Source organism: Dermacentor albipictus, chromosome 1, assembly GCF_038994185.2.
Source record: "Dermacentor albipictus isolate Rhodes 1998 colony chromosome 1, USDA_Dalb.pri_finalv2, whole genome shotgun sequence".
NCBI classification, from domain to species: domain Eukaryota; kingdom Metazoa; phylum Arthropoda; class Arachnida; order Ixodida; family Ixodidae; genus Dermacentor; species Dermacentor albipictus.
Window position 1 is genome coordinate 224,701,773 of NC_091821.1, and position 22,438 is coordinate 224,724,210.

General features: G+C 44.8%; 1 protein-coding gene and 1 long non-coding RNA gene across 7 annotated transcripts in view; one reads left to right on the top strand and one right to left on the bottom strand.

Moving 5' to 3' along the window:
• Window positions 1-22,438, bottom strand: part of LOC135912072 (uncharacterized) — a 157,339-nt gene that overhangs the window by 87,102 nt on the left and 47,799 nt on the right. The gene's annotated exons all lie outside the window — the stretch shown is intronic.
• The window catches only part of Obsc (Obscurin), a 203,647-nt gene that overhangs the window by 17,874 nt on the left and 163,335 nt on the right, over window positions 1-22,438 (top strand). For all 6 annotated transcript variants that reach the window (XM_065444448.1, XM_065444451.1, XM_065444453.2 and 3 more), the window contains exons 2-3: window positions 9,125-9,186; window positions 13,297-13,919. In XM_065444448.1, the coding sequence (XP_065300520.1) occupies window positions 9,138-9,186; window positions 13,297-13,919 (672 nt within the window). In that variant the 5' untranslated portion in view covers window positions 9,125-9,137. The remainder of the gene's footprint in view (window positions 1-9,124; window positions 9,187-13,296; window positions 13,920-22,438) is intronic.

The following is a 22,438-nucleotide window of genomic DNA, read 5'->3' on the forward strand; positions in this document are numbered from 1 at the left end:
GGATCTAAGAACAGCCCGGCGAATGCAAAAGAAGATACAACGCCATATGGATAAACTAGAGGCTCAGCGGTGGTCGAAATATTGTGCGTCGCTAGATCCCCGCAAACCACTATCTCAAATATGGAGAACTGTGCGAGGTCTACGTTCTGTTCCGGAACAGCGTTTCCCGTTTAAGGACCTAGCACTATTCCAGCGCCGACAAGACATTGATGTGGCGGAAGACTTCTGTGCTATGATTGCGGGCCAGCCGACTGGCACAGGTTCGCTTACATTGAACCGTATTCCAGATCCACGAGATTCACGCATGGATCTTCCTTTCACGACGCAAGAGCTTGACGCGGCGCTCACCGTACGTAATCGGTTATCGTCGCCTGGTCCGGATGACATATCTTACCGTATGCTATGTCACCTTGGTGAAAGGGCACGAAGTGCGCTCCTTAATATCAGTAATGAGTCCTGGCAGCCTGGCAAGTCTCCATTAGAGATTACTTCATTCCAACCAATTGCGCTGGCAAGTTGCGCTGGGAAGGTAATGGCGCAAATGATCCTTGCCAGACTTGAGTGTTACCTTGAACATTACGAAATCTATCCGGACGCTATCAGTGGGTTTCGACGTCACCGATGTTCTATCGACAACGTTATCGATCAGGTAACCTATGTTCAACACCAAAAGACGTGTAAGAGGTCAGCTGTCGCAATGTTCTTAGATATAAAGGGAGCCTACGACAACGTTCTTCATGACGCCATACTTCAAGCATTGGAATCGGTGGGCCTAGGCGGTCAATTATATCGTTGGACACGCAGTTATTTACATAGGCGGTCTCTATTTCTTAACACTGAAGCTGGCCCAACCTCGCAATATTATACGCACCATGAAGTTCCACAAGGCGGTGTCTTGAGTCCCAAGCTTTTAAACCTTGTACTCATTGGTATCGTGGAACGACTTCCGAACACAGTAAAAATATCAGTGTATGCCGACGACATCTGCGTCTGGGCATCTGGTGTGACACGGCCGCAAGTACGCGCCAGGCTTCGAAAAGCTGCCATGTCAACATCGGCGTACTTAAATGAACAAGGCCTCAAGATCTCGCCAGAAAAATGCGCATTGGTCGCGTTTAGCCGAAAGCCAATGAGATCATACGATGTCTCTATCATCGGTCAAAGCATACCTTATGTCAGGACACACCGATTCTTAGGCGTAATCATCAATCGTGACCTCTTCTGGAGTCCTCATGTGGCCTCCCTAAAGAAGCGCCTGACGGATATCTCTAATGTCTAAGTTTCTTGGAGGAAAAGTCTGGGATACTTCAGTACCTGCAATGATGCAACTCTACAGGACGCTCTTTCTTGGGCATTTGCGATACAGCTTGCCTGTGCTGACCAACACCTGCAGAAGTAATATCCGTAAACTCGAAAGCGTCCAGGCCCAGGTACTTAGAGTGCGTCTTGGATTGCCGCGGTGCTCGTCAACGGCTGAAACAATTGCCATTGCACACGATTTTACGGCCAAGACGCGTATAGCCATGTAAGCGCTCAGAGCACACGTAAGTCACCTTGCTCGAGCCCCTGCCCATCATCTAGCCTCACTGCCAGAGGATCGACCACGTGCTTCCTTTTGTGAAACAGACCTGCCCTATAGTGCATACCTTCCATCAGGTTATACAGCTCCAGCGAAAGTTCCGTTTCCACCATGGTGCTTGGCTCAAGCGAAGGTTCGACTAACGGTACCAGGAATACGAACAAAAGCCCAACTCTCGTCTCCAGCACTCAAGCAACTTTCACTGCTCTTGCTGTACGAGACGTACAACGAACATCATCATCTATATACTGACGCTTCAACGGCGGTGAATATGTCTGCAGGATCAGTGATCTTTCCTGCAAAACCTTCCACTATAAAGATTCGACTATCTCACCAGACTACATCGACTGCCGCGGACCTTGCTGCTATACGTTGTGCACTTCGTGTAATTTCTGAAGAACTACCCAAGAAATGGAGCGTGTTCACTGACTCCAAGGCTGCTCTTCATAGTTTGGTTTCTGCCTTACGCCGAGGACCCCACGAACAACTAGTTCTAGAAATCAGACCACTTCGTCGAGCAAGGACACGACATCACGTTACAGTGGATTCCAAGCCACTGTGGCACAACGGGCAATGAACATGCCGACGCAGCAGCACGATCTGCACATGAGGAGGGCTTGCAAGACTCCATTCCATTCTCAAGAACAGAGGCTGCAATGAAAATCCGTGTGCTTGCAAATGAAGCTATCAAAACTTTATCGAACACACCAAGCTTGAAGCATACACGTCTACACCGACTGGACGCATCCCTTCGACTACGACCTCCATCTGGGCTCTCTCGACTCGAAACAGCAGTACTTTGCCGACTGTTGCTTGGTGTCGCCTACACAAGATCTTTCGCCTTCCGAGTCGGTATGGACGACAGCGCGGCTTGCAGTCACTGCGGCAGGGGGGGGAGACTATCGAACACGTACTTTGCCACTGTCCTCAATACAACGCGCACCGACTTTCACTAGCGACTGCGTTGGCACGCCTTGACGACAGGTCACTTTCAGAACAGTCAGTTTTGGAACGCCGACATGAACTGTCGTCGCAGCGAAAGTCGGTCAAGGCTTTGTTGATCTTTTTATGTGACAGCGGCTTATTATAAAGACTATAATGACCCCATTCCGTCCCTTTTCATATTTTTTATCACGCTTTTATTTTTGTCATGCTCTTCTTTCCGTCTTTACTTCCGCTTTCCCTTCCCCTAGTGCAGGGTAGCAAACCGGAGGTTTTTAACTCTGGTTAACCTCCCTGCCTTATCTCATTTGCATCTCTCTCTCTACCATATATATGTACACATTTGGCAGGATTTAAGATCACTTGGCATTTGGCTCTCCAAGCCGAGTTTGGTAGTCAGAAGTAGAAACTTCCGCGAACAAGACGCAATCGTCAGCAAAAAAAAGGAAGAAAGAAGAAAAACTACACTGAATCACAAGATGGGGAAATTTCAAGGTCGTTGATAAATATTAAAAATAACAAAGGCCTCAGACGGCAGGGATGTTACTCAGAAGGGCGTCTAGTTCGCTACTGTACGCTAGCAGAAAGGAACAGGGGAATTGAAAGATGAGAGAGAGAGAGAGAGGGGGGGGGAAGGAAAGGAGCCGTGAATTCGTGAACGTCTGCTGACGGCACCATAAGTCAAAGGCGTTCGCACAGACCAGTCGCCCTAAAGAAGCACAGAAGTTCTTTCACAGCCTTGTCAGTCGACTCCGAAAGGAACATTAGCCTTTTGAGATGCCCAGTCATCGTCGCCTACGTCCTGGGTACGATCATTAAGGTATGCGACGAACAACGCGACAATATTATTATTGTCGCCGGCGTATCTTAATTTGTGCAAGAGCTTTCGGTGCGACACACTGCCGAACGCCTCGGCGAAGTCGAAGAAATTCGTTTCTGCTTGACCGTATTGGTGTATGCAAGAGCTGGGTAACTGTTAAAAACCCGCGTCAAATGGCATGTTCTTTTTTAAGAAAAATAATTTTATTTTCCAGAAAGTTAGTAATATGTTCACACAAGAAATGCTCCAGATTGTTACTACAGGAGCCTAGCAGTATAAGTGGCCTGTAAGTTTGTACGTCTAAGCGACTACCGATTTTGCAGACACGCTCTAAAATAGTTTATACACTTTGGAGGGCAATTTTCCGGGAAACAATAATCGTCATCTGTATTGCTTGTATTTATTTTCTTCAAAATTCTGCGCTCTCTACTTTCCTGTCGGAATGTGACGCTGACTAGGCGCATGCCGCTCGTGACTGGAAGTGTCGGGCGCGCAGCGTTAAAAAAAAGAAAGACAAATGAGAAAGGTGACAATTATTGTTTGGGGACAAAATAAGCTCCAAACGGTGAAAAAAAATTTTTTTGAGCACTCCGCTCCCTTAAACCTGCGTAACGTGGATGCACGGACACGAAGGACTAGAGGGGAACGAAGCGACCCATGCCACTGCCCGCCTGCACGTCTGCCCGGCTGCCCTCGCTCCTCTCACTCTCCGACCGGCGGCAGAAGAGGCGGACGCCGTACCCACCAACTATTCGGCCATATTACAACACTACAAGCTCAAGCGTCGAGTGGACCCTCCACCGCACCCAAAACTCGGCAGAGAAGAAAGCATGATCCTTAGACGCCTATACATAGTAACACGTACACTTACGGAACGATAATGCACCGCCTGTACCCGACGCTCCACGGCTACCTCTGCCCACTCTGCAACGTACCCGACACCCTGGCACACTTGCTCCTGGAATGCCTGTGGCAGGAAGGCAGCGATATGCACCCGGAAACGGACGCAAAACGACCACAAGAAGGAAACCACCTATTCGAAACGTGGGAGGCCAAGCTCGCCCTCGGGGACCTGGAAGAGGAACGACAACTCGTCGCCAGGACCAAGAGGGCAGTCGAAGCCACAGGGTCCCTGAACTAAGGAGCCTTCCCACCTGAGGGTGATACCGGGCCTCGCTGTTTCGAATGATAAACGTTTCTTTCTCTCTCTCTTGAATCTTGGCCATCTGAGACGCTGCAGGTAGCAAAGTTAAAATATTGTGTAAAAGCTCTTAGCCCCATCCAGCACATCGGCGCAAAAAGGTATTGTGTATGTCGGCAGCCCGGTATACACAATACAGATACAGGTATGGCAGACGTATTATTATTAAGTCGCAACAAGCAATGAACGATGCATTCTTTAGTCACAAGTACATCAGGCAGTTCAAAAGGCTGAGCGTCGAAAATAGCAAGTACCTTGTTGCCGCTCATGTATAAATATAAAAAAATTATCCGAAGATTACGATACTCCCTAATGCGAAATTTGAATGCAGCTTTATACGTGTTTTCATTTCGCAATATATTGGCTGGCGCGGACATTCTGCGTCATGCGGTAAGTTTGCAAATGGAGCGAGGTGTGGCGCGACTGCCTCGCTAATTGGGAGATCGCAAAAGGCGTGCATGGATGATGTCTGGGCACGATTCAGAGCAGCCACCGCAGACAGACGTCCGCACATGCAGCGCTTTGTTGCCAATGTCTGACGTGCGCTACTTTGGCACCATCTCGTAGCCCTCGTCACCGCAAAGACCGTTTTGCGCGGCACTGCGGTTATCTTCTCACGCTTCCGCCATACTTTAATCCTCCACTTTCCTTGAATACTTTGTTTAGCGCAAAACGACACACACAAGAAAGACGACCAGGACAAGGCGCTACTCTCAACTGACATCATTTGATTGCGTCACTACTTTATAGACAGCTCAAACCAGAGGAACATGCGCAGTGAGCACCATGCGGTGGAGCCACCAACAACATCCGATCCCAAGAGCGCACTCATGCGACAGAATCCAAAAAAACCAAATTCAGCGCTGTATAAGGTTAAGGAAGGCACGCTAATGCACTTTGACCCCAATGACTGAATGAAAAATGCTTCCGATAACTCTCGGGCGGTGGTGTCACCGCTCTTTTTCAAAATCGTGGTATCACGAAACATAGGTTTGCACTTGCATATTTTACAATGCTGAGCCAAATGGGAACCTGTGCCTGTTTGAAAAAGAGCCGTGACACCACCGCCCGAGAGTTATCGGAAGCATTTTTCATTCAGTCATTGGGGTCACAGTGCATTAGTGTGCCTTCCTTAACCTTATACAGCGCTGAATTTGGTTTTTTGGATTCTGTCGCATGAGTGCGCTCTTGGGATCGGATGTTGTTGGTGGCTCCACCGCATGGTGCTCACTGCACATGTTCCTCTGGTTTGAGCTGTCTATAAAGGAGTGACGCAATAAAATGATGTCAGTTGAGAGTAGCGCCTTGTCCTGGTCGTCTTTCTTGCGTGTGTCGTTTTGCGCTAAACAAAGCATTCATGGATTCAAACCAACTAGCCCGCCAACGCATTGTGCTCCACTTTCCTACTCGCGCTCTCTTCGCTATCGCTGTCTTTCATCAGCAGCTGCCTTCCGCGTCCGCTGTTTTATCCTTCGCTGTGCTCGTTCGCTCAGTGACGAGGGACGCCGACGCACGTCGATGCTCACCGCAGAAATGGGCGCCTAAGAGCTGCTCTCTCAAAAACATTTTATACTCTTGTGATATGCCTAGCTTATGTTCAATGATGACGAGTCATTTTGCATGATCACATGTACTGCCTCTCTTCTACCCCTCCCCCCCTCCCGGAGCAAGTGATACCGAAAATGTTCCGTTAATTATTTTTTTATCTGGCAAAAACTCGAAGTTATGTAAACCACCTGTCTGACCGCGTATGGTTAACGCACTTGGAAATCTCGTGAATTATAAGCGACAATATTTTTTCGTAGTGGTCGGCATAGCTCCGGTGTCTTAGAGTATGTCGGGCTACTCCAGAAAGCAAAATCACAAATGTATTATTAAGGAGACTGGAGACTTTATGCGGAAATCTATTCGAAGAAAGATTTAACATCGTTACTACAATAATGGGCTGAGCACAGGTCGCCGTTTTTACTCTTGAGTGGTTGTACGTATCGGATCAGTAGGCAGAGGCAACCTGCAGACAAACAATCGGAGCGAAGACTGCCGCGTTCGAGCATAGTCGCGGAAAAAACACCCTTGCGGCAATCGCAATGCTTCGATTGGCTACAGTTTGTAGCAGCGACATCGACCAGTTCGCCATACATGATATCGCACATTGAATAAGCGTGTCTTGCAGCACAGAAATTTTTGTCGCGTTCACATTGTCATGAAAGATTGTTTCATGGAAGTCCCCTTCCAGGCTCGCAGAACGCATAAAGCAAATAGGTATTCCTTCATTCGCGCAGGTCTGGATTGTGTGGAATGTTATTCCAACATTGCTGTGCCACTCGACCGACTTGAGGGAGTGCGGGGGGGGGGGGGGGGGGTGATGCATCATAACGATGTAATTGTTTCGAACTTCGCGTAGCATTCTGTGCGGCTGTCTTTTTCAAGTCAGGTGTATGATTCGGGAAACCAGCCGGATACGTGCGCCGCATGCCTAAAATAAAAAAAAAATTGCGGATTACTGGAACACTCGACGTATATTAACCACATGGTTCTTTGGTGTGAGTTTCAGAGACAGAGATCCTTGAACCATGACCCCCCGCAACGCAGGTTTACAAATTGACGCGGGCATTGCTACGGTCTATGAAAACAACTAGCCCCAGTAACCGATCGTAGGCGTTATGGACAATAGCACGTGTTCGCATTGCTTTTAACTTCCTCCTTCCTTTCTCTTTTCCCCTTTTATACTTTAATCGCCCTCCCTCTGCGTGATTTAGCAAACCGGACGCACGCCTGGTTGACCTCTCTACCTTCCTTCTTTTCCTCCTCCTCCTCCTTAAGTACACGGGGAAAAAAAACGCTGTGCCGTAGCTGGTATTTTCAGTTTTGACATCTGGGCCCGCATTGATAAAATTTACATAAGGACTGTTCGCAACAGTGGCAAACAGCTCTTACAAATTGTAAGAATTCAAATAAATTGTCTTACGAATTGTAATAAAACGAGTTTTGAGTGAGTGAGCAATTTATATGGATGAAACTGGAAATGCTGTCAACTATTTTGTAGCCGGCTTCTCCACAAACAATAAATGGTTCAATAATTAGGTAATTCTCGCACGAGGGGGTATGAAAACACGCTACGTCAATAAAGCACATTGCGCAAACAAGCTTATAAATACTTAATAGAAAAGAAAACATAGCAACAAAACGCCACATTCTGCTCTTTCTACATCTAACCGCAAGTAAATCAGTCAGGTTGATCGAATAATGCAAAATAAATAAATAAACACACAAAGTCATACTAAGTTTTCATAGAAATACAATATCATCTTAAGTAAAGAAGGTTGTTAATGCTTTCAGAGCTGATTTCTGTAATGATACGTTATCCCATGGCCCAACCAACTTTTCTGTGTTGAAACGACAATTATCAAGGGCTTCATTGCTGTATTCAAAGCATACATTTGCTGTTTTAACGTAGGGCAGCTTACCATAACGTGGTCTACGTTCTCCCATGAATGGCAGCCCGTGCAACAAAGCATAGCTCAACGACGTATGTGATGCGAAAAGCTACATGTATACTCCACTTCCAACCTGATACGATGAACAACCGAGTTTGTATAATGGTCAGCAACCGCATAAATCGGAAACTAAACATGGGGGTCAACCCAATACAGAAGAATGTTTACAGAATTGGCTTCAAATTGATGAATTTGTGTTATAGACTTGCAAAACTGTTTTGTTCTAATGTCAGTATCAGCTCTCGTGAATTAAGTTAATGTGAGAGGAGCGGAATGAGCTGCACATCTAGCGATTTTATCGGCTTGAGTGTTTACTGCGATACCGACAAGCCCACTTAGTGAATCCGGCCCTCCTTATACAATAAATTGCATTACCTAATTAACTAGAATGATCAGTGTAATGGCGTGAGCAGGGTATTGCACGATGTAATCCCGTTTTCTTTAATATTTGCCATGTGTTGCGTTCAATTCAGAATTATTTTTGTTCACTTAAATTGCCTCTCATTGAGCTACTGAATTCGTTATAACGATGTTACCTATCACACACATAAATTGTAACAGAAATTATAAGCTTTCACTACTTGAATTCTACGAGTAAGCACCCAATACGGCCTTCCATTACTGTCTGCGATCGTCCGCTATAGTCATTAGGGCCTTCCTACCGGCTAGTCTTTGCCGTCCTGTTATCTTTGTCATCGTCTTCTACCATTCCGCGGGTGTATATAAAGACTTAACTATAGCCTACTGATTTCACAAGATTATTTATTCTCTTAACAATACTGAAAGTATCGCTTAATATGGTGTTTCACCGTCATATCATTCAAAAACTTTTTTGATGATTTACCGTTTTCTAACAAAGGATATACGTATATTGTCGTTTTGGGACTGTCCTAAATGTAATTTTGTATTTCACTGTTCATTCCTTTATCGAAATGGCGCGATGCGCCTCGTTCATATTTGTATCGGGCTTTTTATTTCCTTTCATAGTCCTCAGGCCTTCATGTCTGCATTTGATGACGTTCAACTTCCAGCCAACGTAAGGATTTTGCCGAATAATTCATTGTGCTTTATTTTCATACTTCCAGATAAGCACTGAAGATGTCGTACTCAAGGTCATCGTACTCAAGGTCATCTAAATACAGCGAAGGTAAGTGGCTAAGTTCGCAGCAATACTTCCCAGATATTGGAGCTTGTTTACTGCATAATATAACACAGAAATTTTTTGTCATACGTAAGCGTCAGTTCCCTCAGGTGCGGTCTAAAGGGGCACTACCACTTCGTGCCATGTGCACTTACTAACTGTGCAAAGCATGAAACAAGCTATTAAAACCAGTCTTACTACCACGTCCACACTATGTGGTAATTGTTCAACGTTTTGCAAGAATTCAGGCAACATGCAATTTTTCCAGAAAAAGCGCGTTTATTCACAAGCGAAGGCCCATTAAATCGCACGCTTGAGTTTGAAAAACACGTCTCACGATACGAATGGTGTGCAGCTTTGCCGTGAGTAAGTCGTCGAGGAAAGAATTTCTGCGATTAATAGCAGGAGGTTTCAATTTCGGATCATTGGTGAAGCATTGGAAAAGGCAAGGGCTACATTGCAAAGACCCCACACACAGCAAGGGGACACATAATGGAGAGCGCTGACTTGCAACCACAGCGTCTATGTATAGTGTGCTGTCGAAAATAGAATCTTAATGGATGGAAGTCAACGCCGCGTTTGTGTCTTCTTGCTGCGCCCTGTGTTTTTGACGCTGTAGAAGTTCCTTGCTTTTTTTCAGCTTTAACGCGTACTAAAAGTAGCAGTTACGGGCTAGTTTTACCAGATAATAACCTGTCCTGGTGTTTAAGTTGATTGTACGTGTTTACGTTCATTTTTTTGCTTGGTTTTATTTTGTTTAGCCTAAAGGGTCGGCAAACAACAAAGTAAGCGCGGTCGATTATATCAGACATATGCCTTGGAAGGCGTTTACACATAGATAGATTTAGCTAGGGGATCAAGTGGATATGCTAGAAGCACGTGCCTGCTGCTGCTCCGTTCCCCTTTCCTATGGCCTAAGGCGCTATGAATGAGGAAAATTACTTGCGAAGTATAGGAAAAGTAAGTAGCTTTGTCATGCGAGCAAAGGGTTGTACACCGTTTGAGTTCTGATCAGTGCGTGGAAATACTTATTGAGCCGGTTTCAGTTTTTCTGTAGAGTAATTGGTTAGTTTTTTATACAAGTTAAGAAAATGATAAACGGGAGGTATTTCCTCCGCTATTTGACAGCCATAAACGAATTCGAGATTTTACATCATATCTGTATTAAGAAATACCGAGCGATCTTATCATCATGCGGGTTTACATAACAACATACAGGTTTTTATACAGGATCCCGTATGATCATGTGCTACGATGGATACGAGCCACATGTGTGTGTGTGTGTTTGTTTTATATTTGAATAGCGGGAGTGATCTCTGCCGACAAATATAACTGACAAACTGCTGCGAATGATAGATTGTCGCATGCAGCGCTCACCAAGGGATAACTTTCTGATTATGACCCAAGATATTCTTGATAAGAGAAGTGTGCATTGCGTCCTCTATTGGGAACAGCTTGCGAATTGCTGCGCAATTCGTCGTCCGGAGAAGATCAATCATTATTTGTTCCCGAAGAAAGAATTTATCGATATATTCGTTCTTGTATAAAGAAAATGGCAACTATATGCTCTGCACAGTTGCCATTTGTTTGCATTGTTGTTGTTTTTATCTTTTTTCCGGGGACACTGACCTGAACCAAACACTCTAGTTGTTTTGTTACCATGTGTGTTTATGCTTGTTACTTTTGTATGTTGCGTGCATGTGTACCATATACTTGTGTGTGATTTCATGAATCATCCTTGTCAACCGAAGTAGCATGCTAGGCCTCTGTCCAGGCAAACATCTACAGCACAAATTAATGAATATCTATCATACAGTGTGACCCAAAAGAAGAGCTCCATGTTCAAGAGCCACGCTCATAATTCCTTATTCCTGATCCTCAATTTCTCTTAATTTGCGTTCCAGATACAGTTATGTTTATCGCGCCGTTAATAACGAGCGACGGCAGTAGAACAGTAAAGTGATCGAGTTTCCGTCATGCACACATCAGTATAATCTCGACAGGCCTTAGAAAAGTTGTCTAATGAACTTAAACTCTGCCACCAAACAACCTAGTGTTTTTTTCAAAATGTCAAACCGAGTCTTTGTTCTTTCTACTGTTCCTTTCGGTTGACCGAAAACAGGTTAGTTCCTACTCACCTCCGCAGAAAAAGAAACAGTTCAGACCGGTTAGAACCGCTTGGAGTTTATTTGCATAACCGAAAATTGGTTACACAAAAAGAAAACAGCAGAAATTTATTATCTGGAAAAACTCAACGCCGCTGCTAACTTACAATGAGAGGTTTCGCCTGTTCCTTGTTCTTCAGGCCACATGTAGTTACAAAAAAATTATCAAGATCAAACTCAAGGGCTGAAATATAAGTGAAGCGACGCTTTATTGAGGGAGAGAGAGAATAGAATATATTGAGAAAAAGCAGACAGTCCTCGTGCCTATTACTGTGCTGAAGTGGAAAGGGAAGAGGAGAAAAAAATAGGGGACTGAGGAGTAATGATGAGGTAGGAAGCAGGATGCGGTTATATAGACGTTCGTGTTCGAAGCGTGCTCACACGCTTGAATCTAGGTCTGTGCAACAAAATATTCTAAGAGAGCCTTGATTGCTCACTTCATTTATGTGTCACTGAGCGGCCTGTTACTTATCGCTGCTAACAAAAATGTCAATGCCTGCCGTTCAGAGTCGTACTGGGGACGAGCAACAAGTATATGTACTCTATTATTATTATTATTATTACTATTACTATTATTATTATTATTATTATTATTATTATTATTATTATTATTATTATTATTATTATTATTATTATTGTTTTGAACACATATACACAGTTAAAAGGAAAGGGGAAGCGACGAGCAGGCTGGCAACTGCCACCGGAAGGGGCACAACGCCTGCCTACTGTACGCTACTGTCTCAGTAACATTGCACGCATCCTAGTCTGGCGAGTCCACTTGTCGGATGTGATGCAAATATTTTCGCATTAACATGAAACCTATTCTGCTCCTGACGCATTAAGTTGAAAACCGCACTGACGGTGCTGCTACTTTTACAATCATGGGAAGGGGGTGTGCATTTACATATGAGGTAGCTTACTTGAGCCATAAGTGCAAGCAATGCATGGATGAAAAGCTCGAGAAAAGGTGGCCAACCTGAACCGAAAAGCCATTATTTCTTTCGTTTCGGTTTTGCTATGGAGTGAAATAAATAGTAGCGTTGCGGTTCAGTTCCGGTTCGAGCAAAAATAACGTTTTGTTTTCGGTTTTCGGCTTTGAGTTCAGTTCCGGTTCGATACCCTGGTTATTTGAACACATCTGCCAGGGCTATCGACCCTCTTCCTTGTCATTACTGACTAAGATCTTCACAACAACTTTGTATCAACGCTGCCTCCGCTGTTGTCATCGAGAGGGCGAGCAAACAAAATAGTCATGCCTCATGCACATAAATGTAGTCACTGATGTTCACATTCATTTATGCACTTTGTTACCCCAGCTACACATTTTACTGGCATATAAAATTCCAGTTGCTGCACATACAACGAACCTATTTTTGTTATCTACGTCATTATACATTAATTTGTATACTGGTGTGGTCACTGTGAAGTGGTTATCCTACGTATACACTGAGACTAAAGTGCGGATCTTGCCCCTTGCTAACGCTGGTGTTTGTTTTTAGGCATGTACATTTTATCCTTTTCTCATCAGTTTAAATGTGTGTTTGTAGCTGCTGATGGGATTGTCATAATTCTCAGTGTTGTTTTACTATGCCTTTAATACGGTTTTAATAGGTTTACGTGTCATAACGCCAAGTTACTGTGAAGCATTTAGATTGCAATTTGCATGTTAAGTTTGCATGTTGCTCTAATCGAGAACTTATCCAATTGCACAAATCACACTTAATTTACTCTATTGCAGCTCTTTACTATTAATGACTACACAGGGTTGACTATACCAATATTTGAAACGGAACACAATATTCACAGTCCGGCTAAAGCAGCTATCTGTGGCTAGCAGTGCATATAAAGTAAAGGTTCGAGTTCGCACAGGTTGCGCACTAGGAAAGCCTCAATATGTTATGCGCAGCGCGATCGCAAGCGACTCAATCAGCGCCGGCTGCGGCGTGCGCAGGGCTGTCGGACGAGAGATCCAGCCGGACCTCCGCCCGCAGCTCGTCGCTGCTGGACTCGGACATCAGCAGCAGCATGTCGTCGACGCGGCGCATGATGCGCACCACGTCGTACGGCGACGATGGCGGCAGCAGCTACTCGTCCTCCACGGTGCGCCGGAGCTCGCGCCTCTCGGCGCTGGACGACGACGACATCGGGTCGAGCACGAGGCTGCAGAGCAGCGTGCGCACTTCGAGGCTGAGCTCCCGAAACGACGACGACTTTGGATCCTCCGCGATCACTCGAAGGGCCCTGGCCATATCGAGCGGCGACTCTTTCGAGAGCAGCCGCAAATCTTCGCTCACGTCGAGCCTCCTCGGCGAGTCCGTCGACAGCTCGGCGTCTCGCGCGCTGCGGCGCCTCAGCAAGGACGATGACAAGGAGAGCTTCAACAGCAAGCGCTCCAAGCTCGCGTCCAAGTCGTCCTTCGACGCCGACGAATCGAGCGCGTCCGTGCGCTATAGCAGCACCAAAATCAGCAGCACCATAGAGTCGAGCGACCTCGGGGCCGCCAGCTACACGGCCAGCAAGGCCAGCTACAGCTACAGGGATTCGGCAGGCTCGGCCACAGAACCGGAAGCTGGGGTAAGTACTGTTTATCATTTGCTCTCGCGACTAGCTTCCACCAGTTACATTCGGTTGCATTAAAACTTGCTTGGTGAGGCCGACAAGAGGGCCAGGGCTTGACCAATAGAACTGAACTGCGCAGCCAAAATACATACACCCTCACTAGCGATTCACTTCGTTCATTTCCTGTGCCTGCCGTCCTTGCGCCTTCTAACAATACTAGCTCTGTGTAAACTACAACTAAAATCAATCAAAAAGGAAACAAGGAAGGATATAAAGAAAAAGAAAAGAAGAGAAAGGCGCACACAAAACATCGCACCACACTCTGAGTACTGCCATTACAGACGAGAGACTAGTCCCGTCGTTGACAAGAAATCACATCACAATTCCAGCAAATCTTTGTGAGCCTCATATCGAGTTGAAGCACGACCTTTCAGAAGCAAGAAAGTATTGAGCACAGCTCGGGCAATTAAGTTGCAGGAGCTTGCTCAGCAGCACACAGCGTCAACTGCGAGCCGTTGCTATAAAATTATATACAGCTACAATTCAGCTAAAAGAACAATGCCTCTAATTGTGCAAGTAAGATTTATCATATATGAATGCCACTCACCACTGAACAGCAAGCTAGCTACATAAAAGCCTATTTTAGGGTCCTATAATATGTGAAGACGGGAATAGCAAATACGAAGAAGGCGCATTCACCAAAATTGTGGTAATAAAATGTCCAGCACTAACAGCCCTATATAAACCGTGTTAGCAGAAGTTCAGTAGCCAACTACTCACTACAAACAAATGAAAGAGAAACAGTATGCAAATTGAAAAGCACAGGTTAATGTAACTGAACACATATTATTAGGGGGATCCTAAGCAATCCTCTATTTCCGAGTCACACACACATCCGTACTAATGAAAAAAAAATCATAAAGGAAACTGTCCCTTATATGCTATCCTACTATACACTCTTCCGGCAAAGCCACCTATACGGATGCTGTTGCTTCCGAGAGGTCACTGAACAGAAAGTCTCGAAATCACACAGACTAGCCCGCCATGTGGTTTGCCTTTAAAATGAGTTGTGTTTACCTGAAGTCGTTATCGCGGGCTGCAGTCTACATGAAAACTGTGTGACGTTGCTTGCAATTATGATACACTGGCAACTCTTAGCCCCTCACACCTTACTTTCACCACCTTCCTCCAAAAAAAAGAAGAAAAAAAAAACTCAGACATTTATGCTATGTTCGTAATACCTGAAGTGTCTTAACGATTCACACTGGGGTGGATAAACTTGTTCTAGGTCAAGCAAGGCATTGCTTGAAAGGCACACAAACACATATAGGCTCCTGTGATGTCTCGCGAGGCCACCTTGTGCCTGATATACGCAATCACATGAAACAAGTGTTCTTGATCACTTTTCGGAGGCAAGTTCAGCATAAGGTAAATGAAATCTAGGTCAATGTATAAATTTTACACACTGGAGCAGTCCACAAAGTCAAGTTTCGGCCAATCGTGTTTGCGAACATCTGACTAGTGAAGGCAATCGGCCAACGGCCGACGGTACTAGAGACAGAGGCCTTCATGAATTGCACCTCTGATCTCTATGTGGCCACACGAAAATGGCCGAATTGCTTACATTTAAAGCATGCGCTTATTCATTCGTTGATGTCATCAATGCCAAACATGCCTATCTTGCGCAGGCACTTGTAACAAATGATTTTGAGTATAAACGTCATTGTCGCCCTTCCTAGCATGCGGCTGAGTTCTTGAGGGGGGGAGGCTTACCTCATTCACAGATTCTGCTATCGCACTTCGTATACACTGAAACTCCTGGTTCCACTCGTCTTGTTGAGTGCCCGTTCTCCCCGCTCACCCTTTCTGCCTTCAATTGTGTATTTATTTCACTCCTTTATTTTTTTAACCTACCGTACTTAGCCCAACGCGATCGGTTAACTCCCTCCCTTCACCTAATTCCCCTCTACTCTATGCTCCATGAAAGAACCAAAAAACAGGGTCACCGTTTCTTGCTGACCATCACCGTTTTCCGTTACTAAAGGTGCTTTGAAGCATCTGTCGTCGATGTGAAGGCATTACGTAGGCCCGTTTGGGAAGCATAATAAAAACAGAAAGGGCACTAGCCGGGACAAGAAGGAGAGTGAGCGGAATGATGGCCGTTCGTCCTTTCCTGACCTCTTTCCGCAAGCTAATAAAGAAGTGAAAGCGCCCCAGTAAGTATAACTATTGTGCTTGTAGTTCTGTTTACCCTATTTCTATGACGTGTGGTCATGATGACACGGAGCAAACTGGGCGTTATCCGAACGGTTCAGGGAACATCAAAATGGCTTAGATGGCCAGTGTGCTGTTCTCCCCTGAGGATGCACAGTCGACAACGTGGGTGAAAAGTCAGAGCTTACGCACACTTTAGCTCTGATCGGTCACGTAGACCAGCTGGCAAGATGGCAGTAATCGCATAGACACGGCAGGGTCAAAGTGTGTGATCCAGTTGTCAGTAGCGCTACAGGAGAATGAGATATCGTTCGAAGTGGTAGACTATAAAATTACAGGGCAGCATTGTATGCTTCACTGATTTTTGTAGTTTGTTGCATGAGTTTATCTGAGCTTTTAAAGTTGTGATGTTCGCTTAATAAGACATTGCAAGAGGCAAGTTCACTGTAATGAATATTTAAATGTCTTCATATATATTTAAACATATTTTCAAAATCAACCTTCAATTGACAACCGGCGCCTGGGTTGTGTTCTTCGCGTTCAATTTTTTTTTCGTTTTCTTTTATCTTCTTGTTCTTACTTGCACAATGAATCGTGACCAACTTGCCAAGTATTCTCTTCTTGCTTCTTTCCCTTGTCTCAGCTGCTGCGTTTTCTGCTTTGAATATATTGCTGCAGCTTTGTCAACGAGGCTTTACAGCTCCTCACTGCAAGTGCATCGAATTGTTCAGTGGGCCAAAGAGGCATTTGAAGTGCTTGCCGTGCTGGTGGCTGTCGACCTGCCAGGCGTGACCATGCAGTGCTGTTTTCGTCTTCTTTTTACCCATTGGTGCTTCTGGATCATCAAGGAAATCGAAAAGGGTGTGCTCAGACAGCATACCTGACGAAAATGTTTGACGAATTCAAAATATAGCAAATGGTGCAGAGAGATGTTCACTGCATGCGGTCCACTCTTAAAGGGAACACAATGATGTGCAGTACGTGCGAATGTTTTTCTCTGGAAGTCTACAATCGCCTTGCGTCGCCGTAGATCACTTAAGATGGTGGCGCTGGCAGCTTTCTACGTGGATCTGCATTGCGTTGAAGTAGCTTAATTATTTATTTATTTATTTATTTATTTATTTTACAATACTGCCGGTCTCAGCCGAGAGCCTAGCAGACGGGCATGAACACTTTCTTTTCCCGACATAAATACATGTGCGAGTTACACAAAGAATGAAAAAGCAACAATATTCAACAAAATACAAAAGGTAGATAAGCTATACAACAGAACACTAAACAAAGCAGAACAAAATGAACAACAACCGGGGCACATCATAGTCAAAGCAAAAACGTGAAGTATTGGAAACAAAGAAGTGTATACATTTTTTTCTAAGCACTGTTAGTTTAACATAAAGAGAACAGGGAACAAACATGAGAAATTATTAATAATCTCTTGTGATGAGCTCCAGTTGTGAAACGAACAGGGATAAAGAATTTGTCGCTGTTAATGATGAGTTAAGTTCATTCCATTCTCTGATTACTCGAGGAAAGAATGAGTACCTGAATGCGTCATTAGAAAAGGAATATTCAGTTAGCGTATGTTCGTGTTGATGCCGTGTTATTCTAGATTGCGAATATGAAATGTAGCGGTTGATATCAATTTTATACTGACGGTGCAGCATTTGAAACAGAAATTTTAATCGACCTTGTTTCGCTCTCGTCGATAATGTGTTGAGGCCTGAGGAAGCTAAGAGACGTGAAGGTGAGTCAGTAGAACGTCATCTAACACTTGCTGCTAGAGTGTCACTGCGAAGTCAGAGCCACACATCAAAGGATTCTCTTTAACTATGTACCACACAGTACTTCAGTGCGTCTTGAAAGAGGCGTGGAATGTTTTGTGGTCCCGTTGTCGACAAGCTGCAGTCGACTATAGCTATTTTTGCGAATGATGACTATCGGTAAATGACTTAGGGGAGCCGAATGATTTATAAGAAAAAAAATGAATGTTTTTTTTTAATGAAAATGAAAGAAAGAGATGTAGTCACCTTAACATGGCGACGGCTACTCCTTTTGGCATAGCGGAAACAACAATATAAAATATATATGTAAGAAAATGAAAAGAAACCACGTCATAGGGTCAGAAATTCACAGCACACAGTCCTGTACAACCATGAACATATCAATATAAAAGGCAAATGCAAGTTGCACCACTATGAGTTTGTAAACAAAGCCAGAAACGCACACAAGCGGTCGTGATGTAGACTGTGATGAGCATACAAACAAATGAGTAATTACACGGTGTTAATGCACGCATAGAATACAAAAAAGTATAACACGTAATATACAAGCGCTAATGATTGCAAATAATAGAAGCAAGTTATAGTAACATCGTGTGACTATTCAGTGCGATATCTAGTACTTGTTAAGGATGCCTGTCTCTTAGTAAAAATGTTCAAGTACGTTCAATACTTTTCGCTGTGCTATCGATGGCCGTGGGCCCAGCAATTTTGCGAGTGAGAAAGATCGGTGAGGATCAGTGAAGTGAGCTCTTGTTCCAGCTGCCGTCTTTGAGTCGCTTGTACGGGGCATTCGAGGAGTAGATGGCGAACGTCTTCGTCGTCGTGGCCACAGGAGCAAGCCGGGGAAGAAGTCCGTTTTATGCGGCATAGGAAATGTTTGGTGTATGCTGTGCCAAGACGCAGTCGATCAATTAGTGTCTCGGTACTTTTTCGGATGTTGTACATCCAGCTGGTATTTGAGTTGAGGGTCCCCTTCCTAAATAATTGATTCCTTAGTATATTCATTAAACCAGGTTGACACACACAAGTCCTTCGTTGGTACACTGAATATGGGTTTCGTGTCCATTGGTGATAAAGGGATGAGTTGAATTTCTGCATATTTATGAGCCGACTTTTACAACAAGCCCGCTAATTCGTTGCCTGCTAGACCAGTATGTCCCGGGACCCGCTGTAATATCAATTATGTTTCCTTTCATTAGTCTGAGGTAAACTGTTCTGTACTGCGTAAGTTATTCATGCATGTGGTTGGCTGTCATAAATATTTTCAAGACATGCTAAAGCCGATAAGGAGTCCATGCAAATTATCCACTTTATTGGTGTTTGATATGTCTTGATCAATTACGCAATCAAGCGCACTCTACATGAAAGGATGGTATACCACAGGCTGCAGTCACTTTCTTTGATTACAGAACCGTCCGTGTAGACGTTACTAGATTCCTCGTACTTGTCAAATGGCTGATGTAACGCTAATTGTTTCGCTGCTAATGTGAAAACGTCGCTCTTATTATTTTATTTGTGAAGAAGATACTAAAATGTTACCTGCCAGTGACAATAAAGCGTATTGTGAAATTTAACTAAACAGAAAAGCACGTACACACAGAGACACACCCTCCAACCACCTTGCACGCACACACATACATGAAAATAAACACCAGCACGGATATAAATACGCTTATTTCTGCTGTTTTGCCCCAACTGTTGAAACGACAATAGCGGTGCGCATTTCTACAGTTCACGCACCTTGAAGTTCCTTCGCCTTAGGTACACTTTTTGGTTTTCGGCGACCAGAGCGGAACGGTATTGTTCCTACCAAATGGACCACTAACCTTCAAAGGACGCTGCTCGACTCTGGCGTGTAGGTAAGTGTGCCAACTAATGAAACAAACGGGCCGCACGTTGAGTAGTGTAATACAGCAATTGTCCCCCAGCGGTGCATCAGGGGCTTCCGCGCTCGCAGATCAGCCACTTCTTTGGCCCTTTTGCTTGTAAAGACGCTGTTAGCTTAACAGTAGTAGTCCCATTCCCATCCCATAACAGGCGCTCCCTTTCTTTATTGACGAAATACCTGAGAGAGAGAGAGAGAGAGAGAGATGAATATAGGAAGGCAGGGATGTTAACCAGTCAAGGGCCTGGTTGGCTACCCTACGCTGGGGGAAGGGAGAAGGGCAAGAGAGAGAAGGGAGAGAAAAGGTGTAGATACGTGTACGGACAGTACTTGAGTTAAAGCCGCTCTCGCAAACCAGACGTTCTGAGAGAGCACAAAAGTGCCTTCACTGCCTCCTGAGCCGATGATCGGTGGGGACGGTGCTCTAGTACTGTCTGTTCACTCAGAGGACCATCATCGTATTTTCTGAATGCGTTGGACAAAGATTGTATTTGTGCTTGAAATTGAGGACAATGGCACAATAAGTGGTCAATGTTCTCGCATCCGCAAACATCACATGTAGGACTATCAGCCATTCCAATTAGTGCTGAGTAGGCATTCGTGAAGGCAACTCCAAGCCACAACCGACACAGAAGAGACGCTTCATGTCGGTGCAGACCAGCCGGAGGTCCGAGTTGAAGTGACGGGTTTAGTCTCTGCAATCTTGTGCGCCTTGTATGTGCGGTATTACACTCTGCTAAGGAGATCTTACGAGCTAGATTGCGAAGTTTTCTCGCGGCGTCGGTCTTTGAGAGAGGAATGGGTTCGCAGCGGTCTCCTTGGTTTGACATCCGAGCTGCCTTATCTGCCTCATTATTTCCTATGATACCGCAATGACCTGATATCCACTGAAAAGATATATCATGGCCTTTTTCTCTTAAGTGATGGACAAGTTCCACGATTTCGCATGTGAGCTGATCGTGAGTTCCATGTCGGAGAAACGACTGCACACATTGCAAGGCCAGCCTTGAATCGCAGAAGACTGCCCATTTTCTAGCACTTTCAGCACTTATCACATGAAGTGCATCGCGGAGAGCCGCGAGCTCTGCAGCTGTAGACGTAGTGACATGGGAAGTCTTGTACCACTGGGTTATTCTCATTGTTGGTATAAAACCAAACGCCCAGGAAAGACTAGGCGCTGCAGGTAACGTATGACACTTTTTTTTGCCGGCGATCGCCTCTCTGAAGTCTTCAATCCAATAACGTTAGAACAATGCTCGACACATAGCCTTGATTTTCTCTTTCATTTAGGGCTGCAGGTGGTTGAAAACGTTTTATTGTAGGTCTCCTTTGATACTACAAATGAAAACGATAGGTACGCCGAGAGAGATGTACGTTTATAATTTGTTGCGCTATCACTATGAGCAAAGAACTATGGCGGAAAAGGCTATGGAAAAGATGGAAACGACTATGAGAAAAGGGGGCAGCTCAATCCGAAAGCTTGTAATACTACTCAACGTGTAGTATAATTTGAGGGATGAAAGCTGGAAAGTAGAAGAAAAGAAAAGAAAAAAGGCAGACACATGCGGACACGCATATAAACACACACATTAACGCTCGAACCCTACGTAATTTAGAGAGTCGTACCGAAGCCTGTATCACTCAAGAATACCAGAAGCGCCCTTACAGAGCTCAACGCAGAGGCAGCTCAGTGCTATGGTCTAAGGACGTCCAGCAGCAGAAGGCGCCTGTCATAACTTGTGTTTAAGGCGTCCTTTAAGACAGCCGTTGAGGTTGCAAAGCATCAGCAGATGTACTTCATTGGTCGAAGTCTTCGTCAACACTGCAAGTGGAATAAACGCAAGTGAGTTTTAAGTGGTGATTCATGTAAGCAACATTCGGGCGAATGCGTTGCATGGGCATACTATCATGCTTACCGAGTCAACGCGGCACACAACCGCGGCCAAGCGATTATGGAGCCGCATTGTCGCTTCGTATTACACGATAGGCTACGCTAAGAGTGCAACACAACCGGTGATACAAAAGCTACGGCAGCTTAAGTATGGTATTAGGATAAATTGAGTTGAAGTGAGGCACCATAAGGAGGGAGGGGCAGTTCTGGCAGCACGGTCATTTAATTTACATTGCCCTTTATGCCATAGTGAGCGGGCAAACATTGTGGCACAGCACTGTGGCTCAAGCTAAAGGCCATTGCATGTAACCATTTAATATCTGTGATTGGTTGCCGGTTATTATGTGTAATTATTTACCTATGCTAAATCGGTTGTCGCAAAATCTAAGAGAAAGCTGACTACCCTGCCGTCAGCTTTGGTTCATGTCCGACGGCTGAACACTTTTACGCTGCAATGAATACAATAAAGGGCATGTGCCCGTATAACGTAAGGATTCCTTTGACAAGAACCAATTTTTTATCAACTACCACTCCCGACCGCCCTATCTCACCGATGACGAAGGTGAAGCGCAGCTCCGAGCATTGACGAAGGGCTAAAAGTATTGCAATAATATCATTAAATTGTCCTGGCTATGCAATGCGACTCGATCCCGACGAACATTAGCATCGCCCAATAAAATGTGTTAAATGTCCTTTTGTTTTATTCCTAAGCACCTTGTCACTGAGTAGCTTAAGTGGCACTTTCCTGGGCATAAGTACCTGC